The sequence below is a fragment of the Gouania willdenowi genome, chromosome 14 (genome assembly GCF_900634775.1).
Source record: "Gouania willdenowi chromosome 14, fGouWil2.1, whole genome shotgun sequence".
Classification (NCBI taxonomy): domain Eukaryota; kingdom Metazoa; phylum Chordata; class Actinopteri; order Blenniiformes; family Gobiesocidae; genus Gouania; species Gouania willdenowi.
Genome location: NC_041057.1, coordinates 2,178,973 through 2,196,400, shown reverse-complemented (window position 1 = coordinate 2,196,400; position 17,428 = coordinate 2,178,973). Strand labels below are relative to the sequence as shown.

The window sequence follows — 17,428 nt, the reverse complement described above, 5'->3', positions numbered from 1 at the left end:
TATTTATTATTTAAGTATCGATACTTTTACTTGAGTTATTTATTATTTAAGTATCGATACTTTTACTTGAGTTATTTATTATTTAAGTATCGATACTTTTACTTGAGTACTGAAGACTGAGTACTTTAGTCACCTCTGAATAACAGCAGCTGTAACCAGATACACGTGCTCTGAATATGTGGCTGAACACCGCACACCTCTCTCTGTGTCTCTCTCTCTCTCTCTCTCCCTCTCTCTCTCTCTCTCTCTCCCTCTCTCTCTCTCTGTGCGCTCTGTCACTCTCTCTCTCTCTCTCTCTCTCTCGCTCTCTCTCTCTCTCTCTGTGTGCCCCCCCCACCAGGACTCTTATATAACATGTTACGTCATGACTCAGTAGTATACAGCTCTACAGTCTGCTGCTGTTAGTGCTCAGTGGCTTTATGGTTCAACGGGATAGATACACCATCCATCCATCCATCCATCCATCCATCCATCCATCCATCCATCTATCCATCCATCCATTCATTCATCACAATGGCTCCAGTGAAGACAGAGAGCTTAGGTAAGTCTTTAACCACTGAATGACTGGACATCACCTACTATCTGTACTATATGTACTATGGTTCTACTGGTTCTAGTGTTTCTACTGGTTCTACTGGTTCTAGTGGTTCTAGTGGTTCTAGTGTAGACCACCATATTTGAACCTGAGAAAGTATGTGAGAGTAAATGTTTTTACATAACCTGCTCAGTGTTTACATCTACCACTGGGACTCACTGCAATGTATATGATGATGATGATGATGATGATGATGATGATGATGATGATGATGAAGGAAAAATTAGGAATAATTCTGACAATTTCATCAGAAATAACTGTTGTCATGAGCAACATAAAGGTCACAGAAATAATATAACTAATTTAATTTAATTTAATTTAATTTAATTTAACTTAATTTAATTTAATATAGAACAGAATAATGAGCAATTGGAACAATAATACAAGAACGGACAAAGGTTTTGTTTGTTTTCGGAGTAAATTCTTAATTTTTTGTTTTAATTTTGGGCATTTGTTGGATCCAAAGCTTCTTTTTTAATAAAATTTTATTTTATTCTGCTATGCTGAGATTAATATATGTCATTTTTAAGCTGCAAATAGAATAAAACAAACGTAAATAAAGTGAAAATTCCTGTGGACACATTGTCTGATTTACTGGAACAATGCAGCATTATTTTTAATAAGCTTGAGGTCATTGGCTGGTGGAGGGCGTGTCTCCCACACTCTGAGCCAATCAGCAGAAGGATGAGCAGGTTTCCTTATTGCATCACAATATGTTTCAATAAAAACCTGAATTACTCTCTGCTCTAAAGCCTCGAGGCTCTGAATAATTATGATTTAAAAATAGAAAACAATAAGAACAAAGTTCAACAGAAGGTCAAACAGTAACTAACTGGGTTACCAACTTATTAATGAAAAAACACAATGTAACTTATCAATTTAAACTGATTTATTTGAATTTAATGCATATTTATTCATAGGAAAGCAACATGTGCAGAAAAAAGGGGTAAATTAAATATTTATTTCATAATGTTCAGCTGTTAAACTAAAGAAAAAAAGCTGATGTCAGTTAATCAATAATTAAAGTCACACATCTTTGTTTCTGTGAAGCAAACAGGAAGTCACATGACCTGAATTTCTATCTGTATGTTTACTCAGAGACTGTGCCAACGACACACAGCTCATAATGCTTACACTGTGTGTGTGTGTGTGTACTCTGAACAGTACACACAGCACTAAAACACTCTTAAACACAAATATCCTTCCTGATTTTATCCATTTTAATGAAACAATATTCATAAATTGTGATTTTTGTTTCCATTACTGTTATTTTTAGGAATTACAAATCTACTTTTACTGTTTCGTGCAGTGCTTGAATTGAGAAAGAAAAAAAATGAAATTATGATCTAATTCAAATAAATTCAACTTTATTTGTTTGGCACAATTTACAACAAAGTCATGTCAATGTACTTATCAAAATATAAAATTCATAATAAGAAAGAAAAAACCCAACAAGATCCACATGAACAAACATTTAGTGACAGTGAGAAGAAACAACTTCCTTTAACAGGAATAAATCTCTGTTAGAACCAGGTTCAGAGGTGGCAGCCATCTGCGTGGCCTGGTTGGTGTTAGTGGACAGAACAGGATAGAGAGATAGAACATCAGAGTGTCTCAGACTAGTTGAGCCGTGAACCACAGATCAGGAAGTGACATCATCAGCTTCACCTGAAACAGAGCAGAGAGAGAAGGACGAGGAGAAGACACTGACTGCAGAAAAACATGATACAGTCTGTGTTGGCCTTGGGCCTCACTCCCAGTGCCTAGTCAGCACTTATTATAAAGGTGATGAATCACTTCCTGTTTATTGTTAAGCTAACAGCGACTCTAAGGTCTGTAAATGTGACCGTTTATAGACGAACCCATGTCTGCTCTAGTTTACGCTATTATACGGTAAACGCTGAGTTTAGCCTTAAAGGCGGAGAGAGTAGCAGCCTCCCGTACTGAGACTGGAAGCTGGTTCCAAAGGGGAGGAGTCTGGTAGCTGATTCAGGGGTTCTCAACCTTGGGCTCGTCAGATGCTTTTAAGATTATTTTTTTTTAACAATTTCAATATCCAATTTCTGTGTTTTTTTAAAATCCCATTTCACCACCTTTTCCACCATTTTTGGTCATTTTGAACCATTTTATTTCTGATTAAAACAATATCTATAAGATGATTATATACTATGGCACAAATAACAGTAAACCTCCTGGATAACAGTGGATGTTATTCAGATAAATAAATAAATAAATGTAGTATAGTTGGAATTAATCGTGATTCAAGATATATCAAGTTTTCTATTTTGGCGATATTGAAAATTGAAATATAACGATATATTTTTACGTTATATCTTATTATGTATACAAAGACTTGTTTTAAGAGTCGCTGCTGTTGCTTCTTCTCAGAACTGACTTCAAACTTCACTGAGTCTTAAAAATATCCAGGGTCAACTTTCAGTCAGGAAATGTTTACGTGTTGTCATGGCAACGGCCTCGTCTCCCTCCCAGTTGTAGAAGTATTTGTGTCGGCGGATTAAATAGACAAACATTTATAATCTACTGTGAATTAATAAACTGTGTTTGTAGAACTGGTGTGATTTTATACGACAGAATGACACCGTACTGATATTTCAGCCCCAGTGAGATATTGATTAATTATCACCTAGATGTAAAAACATAAGGCAAACAAGGACACATTTATTTGTAAAGCACATTTCATGCAAAAGGCAAAGATTAAATGGTGAACAGTGCAATAAAGAACATTAAAAAATCAATAAGAATATTAAAATCAACAGTAAAAAACATTAAAACAATTAAAAAGTAAACACGTGAACTACATTTAACACTTGGATTGTGATGTTATACAACAAAATAGAAGATTATTTACAAAAACTCCAAAATAAAATACCAATATGTTGCTTTTAAACACAGAAAACATATAAAATAATAAAATGATTAATAAAATCTATAATATTAGGAAATTAATTAATTGCAAGACACTGAGAGGGGGTCACCAGATGCTTTAAGAATATTTTCTGAACAATTTGAGCCAATTTCTTCTCATTTTTACCATTTTTCTGAAATTAAACCAAATTGACCATATTTTAACATATTTTCATCACTTTTTCTTTGCATATTTTTGCTCCTTTTAATAAATTTTTGCTCAATTACTTTAATTTCTGACACTTCTACATCACATTTTAATGTCTTTCCTGTATTTTATCCACTTTCATGAACATGTTCAGCACTTATAAACCCTTTCTACCACTTTTACACCTAATGTCACATATGTTGACCCATTATTCTCACTTTTAACCACATTTTATGTTTATTTTTTTGCCAATTTAACCTCATTCACCGTTTGTAATGTCTATTATTTGCCAGTTTCAACTAATTTTCTCTATATTCTTAAATTCCATTATCCACAATTTACAACTTTTAACCAATTTCTGTGTTTTTTAAAATCCCATTTCACCACCTTTTCCATAATTTTTTGTCACTTTTATTTTATTTGTGATTAAAACAAGGATTTCCATCTTTACGATGACTATGATAATAATAAAGGTTCCTGGATAACAGTGGATATTATTCAGATGAATAAATAAATGTAGAATATAGAATAAATAAAGAAATGTTTTTATCATAGAACAAGCTGTCCTATGTGTAACGTATATTTGATGAGTTAAATATGACTCATGTTATTCCAGCAGATGCAGCGACGCCTGCTGAGTCTGAGGAACGCTTCATGTCTCTGAAAGGACTGGAGTCCATCGCTCCTCTGGTACGCTCCGTGGAGGAAACGCCAACGCCCATCAGAACCAAAGTCCACGGTACGATTCCCTCGTGGATCAAAGGACAGCTGCTGAGAAACGGCCCTGGGAAGTTTGAGTTTGGAAACACACAGTGAGTTTAAAAAGGACCAATCAAATCAAAGCTTGTAATTACGTCTTCAATTATCCATGTTCAATTACAACTCAATCATGAACATTTACATTTTAAAATTACAATTGGGTTCTCAATTACTAAAGTTCAATTACAATTAATCACAATTACTGAGCCTTTAATAAATAATAATAATAATAATAATAATAATAATGCATCAATATTATATAGTGCTTTTTTGGGACTCAAAGCCGCTTTACAGAAAACAGAAAAATAAAGAAATAACAATAACAGTAAAAAAAATAACTCCATAAAACCTGACGTTCCTCTTGTGTTAGCTTTCTGTTAGCATCTCTAATTATAAAATACACTAAAAACAATTATTTATCATATAATTTGTATTTCATCTCTTGGTTACCTTTAGGCTTTCTAATCAATGAAAATATTGGCATTCATATTTTTTAATAATATTTTTTATTGGTGAAATGATCCTGAACAGAACTCAGAGGTTGTAGGAAAAGTTTATATGAAACATATTCCAATATTTATTAACTACGTATGTGTAAATAATAGAACTGTAACGTGGTTCCACAGGTTTGCATTTCATTAATTTGTAAATTACAGTTTTCATAGAATTTCCATAACAATTACAAGGACAAAGTTATGGAAGCTTATTATTGTATTCACAGAAAAAAATAAAGTTTAGTTTTTTTTCTGAATTGATGAAATAAAAATAATTAAACAAAAAAATTGGCTTTTTTAGAAAAAGTTTTAGTTTTTTTCCTTGAAAAATATTTGCTTTAAAAAATTATCTCATCAATTTAGAAAAAAAGAATAATATTTCCTATAAAAACAGAAAAATGGGGTAAATTTTTATTTCATCAATTTAGAAAAAAACAAAACTTTTTTTTTCTTCTGTGAATCCAATAATAAGCTTCTGTGCAAAGTCAATTACCTGAACTCAATTACAATTAAACAGTGAAAATAAATTCCAATGACAGTTATAATTACAGCATAATCGTAATTAATTATCAACTACGCAATTACAATTATAATTGACTGCAAGTTGTTGACCGTGAGCATCTGGTTACATCTGGTTACATGTGGTAACATGTTTACATCTGGTAACATCTGGTAACATGTGGTAACATCTGGTAACGTGTGGTAACATCTGGTAACGTGGTAACATCCGGTAACATGTGGTAACATGTGGTAACATCTGTAACATCTGGTAACATCTGGTAACGTGTATTAACATGTGGTAACATCTGGTAACATCTGGTAACATGTGGTAACATCTGGTAACATGTGGTAACATCTGGTAACATGTTTACATCTGGTAACGTGTTTACATCTGGTAACGTGTGGTAACATCTGGTAACATGTTAACATCTGGTAACATGTTAACATCTGGTAACATGTTTACATCTGGTAACGTGTTTACATCTGGTAACGTGTGGTAACATCTGGTAACATGTGGTAACATCCGGTAACATGTGGTAACATCTGTAACATCTGGTAACGTGTGTTAACATGTGGTAACATGTGGTAACATCTGGTAACGTGTGTTAACATGTGGTAACATCTGGTAATATCTGGTAACGTGTGGTAACATCTGGTAACATGTGGTAACATCTGGTAACATGTGGTAACATCTGGTAACATCTGGTAACATGTGGTAACATCTGGTAACATGTGGTAACGTGTGGTAACATCTGGTAACATCTGGTAACGTGTGGTAACATGTGGTAACATCTGGTAACGTGTGGTAACATCTGGTAACATCTGGTAACGTGTGGTAACATGTGGTAACATCTGGTAACATCTGGTAACATCTGGTAACGTGTGGTAACATGTGGTAACATCTGGTAACATCTGGTAACGTGTGGTAACATCTGGTAACGTGTGGTAACATCTGGTAATGTGTGGTAACATCTGGTAACATTTGGTAACATCTGGTAACATTTGGTAACATCTGGTAACATTTGGTAACATCTGGTAACATGTGGTAACATCTGGTAACATGTGTTAACATGTGGTAACGTGTGTGTACGTGTGTGAGCAGCTACAACCACTGGTTTGACGGCATGGCGATGCTGCACCGGTTCTCCATCCAGGATGGAGAGGTGACCTACATGAGTCGCTTCCTGCAGAGCGACGCCTACAAGAACAACAGCGAGAAAAACCGCATCGTCATGTCTGAGTTTGGGACCCTGGCCATGCCCGACCCCTGCAAGAACTTCTTCCAGAGGTTTCTGTCCCGCTTTGAAATGATGGGTGAGTCCGTTAAATAAATAAATAAATAAATAAATAAATAAATAAATAAATAAATAAATAAATAAATAAATAAATGATGGGTGAGTCAGTTAAATAAATAGATTCAAAAAATACAATCAATAAAATAAATGAATAAATATTTATATATATTTTAGCGTCAAATCACAACAGAAGTTATGTCATGACTTTGCCCAATAAATACCACTTGTTTCCTTTTCTCCTACATTTTTCCCTTTTATGCAACCTTTTAATTTACAAGTCACTCATTTCCTCTTTATTTGCCCATATTTGTAACTTTTCACTCTTTTCTTGCCACGTTACTAGTTTTTTTTTTTTTTTTGTCACTTCTTACGCTTTTTTGGAACTTTCTGACAATTTGTTCACATTTTCTCCCCATTTTCACTGACTTTTCATTAATTGTTGCTGTATTTTGACCATTTCCTCCCCTGTAACTTATTTCATTGCCAATTTAACCCTTTAAATTTTGAGCTGGTTTAGTTCGAATGCCTTTTACTTTGTTTGCATTACATTTACTTTTACTACTAGTGAGATTGTTGTGTACTATAGTAGTAGTACACAGTTTTTGGTGCACTAGTAGACTTACAATATGTTACTAGTAAAAACTCACACATTTATTAGGACTACTACTAACATAAAATGTCTATGATGATTGACAATCATGATTTTGCTTTACTAATAAAGTCTAGTCTCGTACGGCAAAAACCTTTACTATTTAAACAAAGTACTTGTACATTCAATATCTCACTAGTAGTACTAGTAGACTGTTTTAAATCTACAAGTAGAACTAATACAAATGAAGTGGGAGGGATTAGAAACAAATCCAGCTCCCTGATTGGTTAGAATATTTTTTAAAGTAATTAAAAAGCCTGATTTAGCTTTTCCCCGCCCCCTTATTTGCATATAATACTTACTAGTGGTACTTTTTGCTTCACTACTAAAGTGTACTCGTACTAGTAAAACAAAGTTGAGTACATGTTGTGAGTTTAACTTTAAGTTGAACTTTCCAGTGGTTGGGGGTGGCAGGGTGTGTGGGGGTTACTGAGTTTGCTGAGTCATTGTGTAACGTTGTGTGATCTGGATGAACTCGGGTCTGAAGCGAAGGACGACTACAGAGAACATCTGGAGAACAGTTGGTTTACATTTTTCTCAGAACTCTTTCTAATTATAACCTTCTGGAGCGTCTGAAGCTAAAGTTACGTAATCGTTGGAACAGACAAATCTTTCCTAATCCTTCTGTAGAACAAACTCCAGCTGAAAACCACGCAGCCAATGAAAAGCCTCGACTGTGTTTCTTTGTTCCAGTACCGACCGACAATGCCAGCGTCAGCTTTGTGAAGTATAAAGGAGATTACTACGTCAGCACAGAGACCAACTACATCCACAGAGTCAACCCCGAGAACCTGGAAACACTGGAAAAGGTGAGGGAACAGCCCTCACTGCAGCTGTTAGCTTAGCCGCAGCGCTAACACCAACGCCATTGGTCACTCCAGCTGTTAGCTTAGCCACAGTGCTAACACCAACGCCATAAGTCACTCCAGCTGTTAGCTTAGCCACAGTGCTAACACCAACGCCATAAGTCACTCCAGCTGTTAGCTTCACATTATAGCCGCAGTGCTAACACCAACGCCATAAGTCACTCCAGCTGCTAGCTTAGCCGCATTGCTAACACCCACGCCATAAGTCACTCCAGCTGTTAGCTTCACGCCATAGCAGGAGCGCTAATACCAAAGTCATTGGTCACTCCAGCTGTTAGCTTCACGCCATAGCTGCAGCGCTAATACCAACGCCATTGGTCACTCCAGCTGTTAGCTTAGCCACAGTGCAAACACCAAAGCCATTGGTCACTCCAGCTGTTAGCTTCACGTTATAGCAACAGTGCTAACACCAACGCCATTGGTCACTCCAGCTGTTAGCTTCACGTTATAGCAGCAGTGCTAACACCAACGCCATTGGTCACTCCAGCTGTTAGCTTCATGTTATAGCAGCAGTGCTAACACCAACGCCATTGGTCACTCCAGCTGTTAGCTTCACGCCATAGCAGCAGCGCTAATACCAAAGTCATTGGTCACTCCAGCTGTTAGCTTCACGTCATAGCAGCAGTGCTAACGCCAACCTCATTGGTCACTCCAGCTGTTAGCTTCACGCCATAGCAGCAATGCTAACACCAGTGCCATTGGTCAAACCAACTGTTAGCTTAGCCACAGCGCGAACAAACGCCATTAGTCACTCCAGCTGTTAGCTTCATGCCATAGCAGCAATGCTAACACCAAAGTCATTGGTCACTCCAGCTGTTAGCTTTCTGTCATAGCATCACCGCTAACAACAATGTCATTGGCTGCTTGTTACAGGTGGACTGGTCTAAGTTCATTGCGGTAAACGGAGCCACAGCTCATCCACATTACGACCCTGATGGAACCACTTACAACATGGGAAACTCCTATGGAAGCAAAGGTTGGCACACACACACACGCACACACACACATGCACACACACACACACACACACACCCACAGAAACACACAGAAACACACACACACGCAGAAACACACACACACACGTGCACGTGCACACACACACATGCACACACACACACACGCACGCAGACACACACACACGCACACACACACACACACACACGTGCACACACACACATGCACACACACACACACACACACACACACGTGCACACACACACACACACACACACACACACGTGCACACACACGCACACACACACATGCAGACACACACACACACATGCACACACACACACGCACGTGCACACACACACATGCCCACACACACGCGCACGTGCACACACACACACGCGCGCACATGCACACACACACACATGCCCACACACACACGCGCGCACATGCACACACACACATGCACACACACACACGCACACAGGCTTAAAAACACATTGTTTGACAATTTTAACAATTAAAATATTATACCCCCCCAATTAAAATAAACAGTTTTTACATTATTTTTCAATTGTTGTGTTGAACTGAGTTATTAAGTTGGGTCAGATCATGAAAATCATAGTATAATAACTTTTTTCCACAAGAATTCTGACTTTAAATTCAGAATTCTGACATTTTTCTCAGAATTCCAACTTTAAAGTGAGAAGTCTGACTTTAAGGTAAAAAATCTGATATTTTTCTGACTTTGAAGTCAAAATTCAGACATTTTTTTTCTCAGAATTCCAACATAAGGGAATTGGTATTGAACTGCACACTTTTTTATTAATCTCTCAATGAACAATTTATGTCAAATTTATGTTTAAATTATGTTAGTTCCATGAATTTTAATTCCACTTTCATTCCATCATTGTGTTCTATTGTTGTTTTTTTACAGTATTCTGAACAAAATGTTGTAGTTGGACAAATGGGGGCATGGGCGCAAATCATGGTGGGGGATGCAGGGGTCGTGTCCCCCCCCAAAAAATCCCATTGTAAACACAAATTAAATAAATATTACAGTATAATAACCTTATTTTACTTTAAAATACAAGTCATGCTGCTTAAAGAATCCTGACTCAGACGTCACATTCTCCTGCTAATAATAACAACAGAAAAATACACAAAATTACAAATAAAAACATACAAAATGACAAATAAATACACAAAATTGATCCAAAAACACACAAATTAACAACAGAAAACTCCTGCTTACATTAACACTAACTTACGTTGGTGGATTATTTCAATTAAATATACTGTGAGAATAACAACAGTGACAACAATGACAACCAAAACTAACAAAATGAGAAATAAATACACACGTTAACAACAACAAAAACATGGAATGTGATTATAAAAAAAATACACAATAAATACAAAAAAATGACAAAAAAAAAAAAAGCCAAAATAAGAAAAACATTCAGAAAATGACCCCTGGATAGCACCGATGACTCCTGGGATGGGCACCAGTAGAGTAAACCCCCCAGACCCTGAAAAGGAGCAAGAGGGTTGGAAAATGGACAAAACAAAAATACACTAAATTAGTCAGAAAATACCTAAAAAAAACCCCCAAATGACTGGATAATAAACGCTGTGACTCTCATGTCTTTCTCTACAGTAGTGGTTAGATTGTATGATTTCAATCATCATATGATGTGCGTCTCTTCTTCTGAATTAGAATAATAATCTTTCTATCATTGAACGTTAGAGTGGTTTCACTTTTTGCTCTCAGGCTGTTTTTCTCTCCTGGTAAAAAAAACAATAAAACTATTTTTTTTCTAATCTCTCAACTTGTCTCCATTTCTAAAGCCAAAGGCTGTTTACCTGCTGATCGTCACTAAACATTCAAATAAAGTTTTAAATGAGGCGCTGCAGCTCGCCGGGGGCGGAATGGGCGTCGCTTGTTTATTTTAATGACACTACAATAAAAAGCCAGGCTATAAATGGTGCTCAACATCTGTGTGTGATACACATAACGACAACAAAAACATGCAAAATAAGAAAGATATACACAAATTAACAGCAAAAAAAACCCAAAGCGACAACAAAACCATGCAACATCACTCAAAAATACAAATAATAACTCCAAAAAACACACAAATGACTCCAAAAATACACAAAATTACTTGAAAAATACATTAATTAACAGAAAAATACACATAAATGCACAAAAATGGTGACAAACACACACAAAATATTTATAAAAAACACAAAAGGAAACGAAAAACATATAACACACAATCATGTTTTAAAACTAGGAGTTGTAGAATGTGTAGACAACGTAAAAAAAAGGAGTTGCATTTAGCTGAGGAGGAATGGGCTTCGCTTGTTTATTTTAACGATGCTACAATAAAAAGACAGGTTATAAATGTCATTAAACATCTGCGTGTGATGGCTGACATCGTGTTCTCTGATTGGCTGTGACAGGATGTCTGTACAACATCATCAGAGTTCCTCCAGAGAAAACAGACGACAAAGACACGCTGCAGGGATCCAAAATCCTCTGCTCCATCGTTCCCGCCAACAAGTCCCAGCCCTCCTACTACCACAGCTTTGGTATGCTAACGCCGTTAGCCGTTAGCGCTCGCTGTGTGTGCTGCTGTTAGCCGTTAGCGCTCGCTGTATGTGCTGTTGTTAGCCGTTAGCGCTCGCTGTATGTGCTGCTGTTAGCCGTTAGCGCTTGCTGTATGTGCTGCTGTTAGCCGTTAGCGCTCAGTGACTTTGTGCTGCTGTTAGCCGTTAGCGCTCAGTGACTTTGTGCTACTTCCAGCAATGTCCCAGAACTACGTGGTGTTCATCGAGCAGCCAATCAAAATGGACCTGCTGAAGATCGTCACGTGTAAGATACGAGGCAAAGCTCTGAGTGACGGGATCTACTGGGATCCCAAACAGGAAACTGTGTTCCACCTGGTGGACAAGCAGACGGGCCAGGTGAGACTCCGCCCACCGTCCTTTCCGTGTGATGAGGTCACCTGACCTGTAGGTGACTGGTGTGTGTTTGTGTTGTCCAGGTGAGCTCGGTGAAGTACCACGCCCCTCCTCTGTCCACCTTCCATCAGATCAACGCCTTTGAGGAGGACGGCTTCCTGATGCTGGACATGTGCTGCAGTGACGACGGCCAGGCCATCAACAACTACCTGATCCAGAACCTACGGCAGTCTGGAGAAGCTCTGGACCAGGTGAGCGTTTCACACGGGATCCAACATGGAGATTTAACTTAACGATAGGGGAGTCATGATTCTAATCACGGTTCATTGTTGATGATTCGATACCGATTCATGGATGATATTTAGAACGATTTGATCTGAAATGATACAGTGACTTGAAATATACAAAAATACACAAAATGACAGAATAATACACAAAAGACAACTGAAATAATCAAAAATACACAAAAAATAACAGAAAAATTTGGAGAAGAAATGCAAAAAATCACAATAAAATGCACAAATTGCAACTAAAACAGAAAATGATTCAAATAATACACAAAATGACAATAACAAAAAACACATGAAATGACAAGAAAATTCCCAAAACAACTAAAATAGTGAAAATTGCTACAAATAAACAAAAACAACAGAAAAATTTGAACAAAAAATGCACAAAATGAAAATCAATGACAATAAATTACACAAATACACAAAGTGACAAAAAAATACACAAAACAACCCTATAAACATACGAAATGACAGGAAAAATACACAAAAGACAACTAAAATAATCAAAATTACTACAAAAACACAAATAACTGGATTCTTTGAACAAAACATTTACAACTGACAATAAATTACACAAATTGCAAAAAAATACACAAAATGACAGAAAAACACACAAAAGACAACTAAAACTGCAAAAATTACTTTAAAAAAAAACAGAAGATGACACAAATAACAGAAAAATATCAGAAAAATTTGAACAAGAAATGCACAAAATGACGATTAAACAAATTGCAACAAAAATCCACAAAATGACAAAAAAAAAAATCCACAAAACAAATCTAAAAACATAAGCAAAATGAGAAAAAAGAGAAATACACAAAAAAGTACTAAAATAATAAAAATTACTACAAAAACACCCAAAAAAAATTTAACAAGAAATGCACAAATCGACAAAAAAAAAATACACAATGACATCAAAAATACACAAAAAGAAAAGATGACTTAATAAACACATCCATATAAAGTCTGCAGTGCTTAAATCCAATTTCTTTGTATCGTCACAGATAATGTAGTTAAAGGAATATAAATTGATTTAAACCCTGTGTGTGTGTGTGTGTGTGTGTGTGTGTGTGTGTGTGTGTGTGTGTGTGTGTGTGTGTGTGTGTGTGTGTGTGTGTGTCCTCTCCAGGTTTACAACACATTGTGTAGGTCTTATCCTCGTAGATTCGTTCTGCCTTTAAACATCAGCAGTGACACGGTGACGGGTCAGAACCTGAACAGCAGAACGTCCAGCACGGCCACGTGTGTCAGAGTCAGCAGAGATAAGGTGAGATAAGCAATCATGGATGGAATCCTTTCGAACCACATGGAATGAAGAACGCTGGTGATTTCCAGGTGTTCTGCAGCCCTGAGGATCTCCATGGTAACGACCTCCATCAATACGGAGGTCTGGAGTTCCCTCAGATCAACTACAGCAGGTCCAACACGCGCCCCTACAGGTACTTCTACGGCTGTGGGTTCAGACACCTGGTGGGAGACTCTCTGCTCAAGATGGACCTGAAGGACAAATCCCTGAAGGTCAGAGACACGAGAGTGGTAACATCATGTCCATCTGCTGCATGCTGGAGTATTACCATGATTACCATGATGCAGAAAAAGCTCTAAAGTTAGTTCTGATCTCCACTGTAAACACTCTCTGACTGACATTGTTGGAGAAGTTTGAGGCATTGCATTGTGGGATGTGGAGTCACACAAGAAATCACAGTAAGAATGAAGTAAAAACACTTCCGTCTACAGGACGACACATCCCAAAATTCATTATGTAAACAAGAAAATGACAAAAACATTTGGAAAAATAAACAAGTTTACAACAAAAACATACACAAAACTACTACTAATGGATTTGAAAAAAGAAATATAGATACTGTATATTTTTCTATTTTTCCTAGAGTGGGGGTGCAACAGAGAAAGTATGGGAACAAAATTTACAAAAATAATAAGTGAAATACACAAAAATAACTCCAAAAACACACGAAAAATAAAAATACACAAAATGAAAGTCTTACAAAATTACACAAAAAATACAAATGAATTGAAAAATATACAAAATGACTCCAATTCCATCCCCCACACCCCCAAAAAAAATAATAATAATAATAATAATAATAATAAGAATAATAATAAGAATAATAATAAGAATAATAATAAGAAGAATAATAATTTTTGTGTGCTTTTGGTGTCATTTTGTATGTTTCTCTGTTATTTTTGTGTATTTTGTAGTGATCTTTTTCTCTCATTTCTTGTGTCTTTGTTGTCGTTTTGTGTATTTTGTTGTTGTTGTTTGTCTGTTCTTTTTATTATTCACTATATTTTTCTCTAATTTTGTGTGTTTTTGTTGTCATTAAGTGAGTTGCTGCTAATATTCAGTGTAATTATAATTTTTAACTAAAGATAAACATTATAAAACCCCATATTTTTAATGCTTTCATTTGTTAATTTTCCCCCTTTCTCTCTCAAGTACCCCCTGTAGTGCCATCGCGTACCCTTAGGGGTACACGTACCGCCATTTAGAACACAAGTGTAGAGCCAACATTTGGTTCTCTTTAACTGTTCTCCGGTTCTGGTTCTTTCTAAACAACGTAACGTCATAATCTTTGTGGATCTTCTAGGTTTGGTACCAGAAGGGTTTCTATCCATCAGAGCCAGTGTTTGTGGCGTCTCCTGATGCTGAGGATGAAGATGATGGAGTCATCCTCTCTGTGGTTCTCACCCCATCACAGGTACTATCCCATTAGTGCTCCACTGTTACCCTACAGCCTCAGACACACAATCCATCATCAATATTAATAACCCACTGATTAATATTCATCACACGTTTCTAATTACACAGAGGAAAGGGAACAAAACACACGCAGTATTGTCAGAAAACTCATCCATTTATTAGTAAAACCAAGAGTATTAATAGTGACGTAAAAAAGCATTACTAGTAGCACTAGTAAAAAACACTAAATAAATAAATAAATAAAACAACGACCAAAACAAAACCAAAATTACAGAACATTTTGCAAAATGAGTTTAAAAACACAAAATGACAACAAAAACACACAAAATGTTACTAAAGAAACAGAAAAATAACTGAAATACACACGAACATGCACAATAGTCAACAAACAAAAAGGACAAAGAAAATACACAAAAAGTGCTACTAGTAAGCCTTTTATGCTAATAAGGGGGCGGGGAAAGCAAATTCAGGCCAATCAGAGAGCTGGATTTGGTTAATTTACTATTAGTAAATAGTAACAACAAAGACACAAGAAATGAGAGAAAAATACACAAGATCACTACAAAATACACAAAAATAACAGATAAACATAGAAAACGACATAAGAAACACACACTGAGAGAATAATTTAAACTGTATTCACCAGGTAAATACAGTTTTTGGCAATTTGAAGAAAAAAAATGAGAATAATAACAACCTGTATCTGGATTTGTTGACAAGTTTGTTGTTTTTACAAATTAAATTAAAACTAATAATTCAGGAAAAACAGACGACTGACCTTGACCTTAAAAATGACCTTGGGCAAAGGTTAAGGTCACACATTGAAAGGAAATGTTGTTCAATGGTACCAGTCTGAACTCTGGATTATAGAGAAAAAAGCAGTTTTTCTTTCTTTCTTTTCTTACATCATGAACTTTGACCCCTAACAATCTTTTTACTGGTGACTAATGAAATAAAAGCTTTTCACAAATATAAACATTGAACTTGTACAATAATTATTCATAAAGATTTTTTACACTTGACGTGACCTTGACATTTTGGCTCCAAAAAAGGTCAACTGCACATCCTTGACATTGTCTCTATGAGATGACATACGTGTCATTAGTGCTGTATTAATAGAGTAGGAGGAGTTACAGGACAAAGGAGATGAGATAACAATGTATTTGGCAATTTTCAATTGAAAACAACATAAAAACACACAAAATAAGACAAAAATATACCGTATACTAAAAAAAACAGACAAACAACACCAAAAAAAACCCAGATAATGTTGATTAGAACAGGAACTAAAAATACAAAAGTCAGTCTTGGTCTCATGGAGGGAGATGATTAAAACTATATTAAATACTGTTTTATTTATTTATTTACAACATTTAAAATCACTCATTTATTCCATCATTATGATTTATAGTTGTTTTAGACATAGCCATAGTCTCCTAGTTTACTATTATTATTATTATTATTACTATTACAGTTTAGTGTACACTCAGGTGAAGAAATGAAGATGTTTTTTTTGCAGGATAAAGCAACATTTCTCCTGGTTTTAGACGCTCACAGCTTTGAGGAACTGGGACGAGCAGACGTACCAGTTAACCTGGCTTATGGCTTCCATGGTACATTTAGCCCCGCCTCCTGAACCATGGCACATTTAGCTCCGCCTCCTAAACCGTGGCGTGTACTCACTATGTTTTTAATGGTACAACTGTGACTTCATATTTCACTTTAATGTAAGATGAGCGTGTGATAGCACTTAATCACATTAATACACTCGTGTTGTTCTTTGCATGAAAACTGATACATTATGAATAATTATCAAGTTATTTTGCACAATGTGAAAAAGTGCCACAAACTTTGATGTTTATTCTTTTCTATTCTTTTTTACTGTTGATTTTATACACGACAGAAAATGTTTGTGTAAATTTATACAAATAGTTTTTTTTCAATAAAATGTACTTTAATATTCACTCTTGTTTCTGTGATTTGTGAAGAGCACACACACACACACACACACCACTAGAGGGCAGTATAGGACTGCTATTAAATATCTTTGGTTTGGTGTTTAACTCTATAAATTATCATAAATTCACTCATTTTTATGGCTGCGTTTCCAACTCTTCATAAACTCATCACACTTTATATTGAAAAAGACAAAAATAAGTCTTTACACTGCGCATGTGTGACCTGGAGGGGGTTAAAGGTCCGTTTACTCTGTTGATATGTTTGTAATGTTATTCCAGACATCGTTAGTGTTTTAATATTGTTC

The 17,428-nt window shown here is 35.9% G+C and overlaps 1 protein-coding gene across 1 annotated transcript; it reads left to right on the top strand.

Moving 5' to 3' along the window:
- Positions 1–366: 366 nt before the first annotated feature.
- LOC114475749 (beta,beta-carotene 9',10'-oxygenase-like) lies at positions 367–17,129 on the top strand. The gene is made up of 12 exons (XM_028466828.1): positions 367–541; positions 4,288–4,480; positions 6,525–6,736; positions 8,060–8,175; positions 9,106–9,208; positions 11,653–11,781; positions 11,996–12,156; positions 12,237–12,404; positions 13,573–13,710; positions 13,779–13,961; positions 15,053–15,163; positions 16,685–17,129. Exons 1-12 carry the CDS (start codon positions 514–516, stop codon positions 16,799–16,801), a joined length of 1,659 nt encoding a protein of 552 aa, XP_028322629.1. The 5' UTR covers positions 367–513; the 3' UTR covers positions 16,802–17,129.
- The last annotated feature ends 299 nt before the right edge of the window (positions 17,130–17,428 follow it).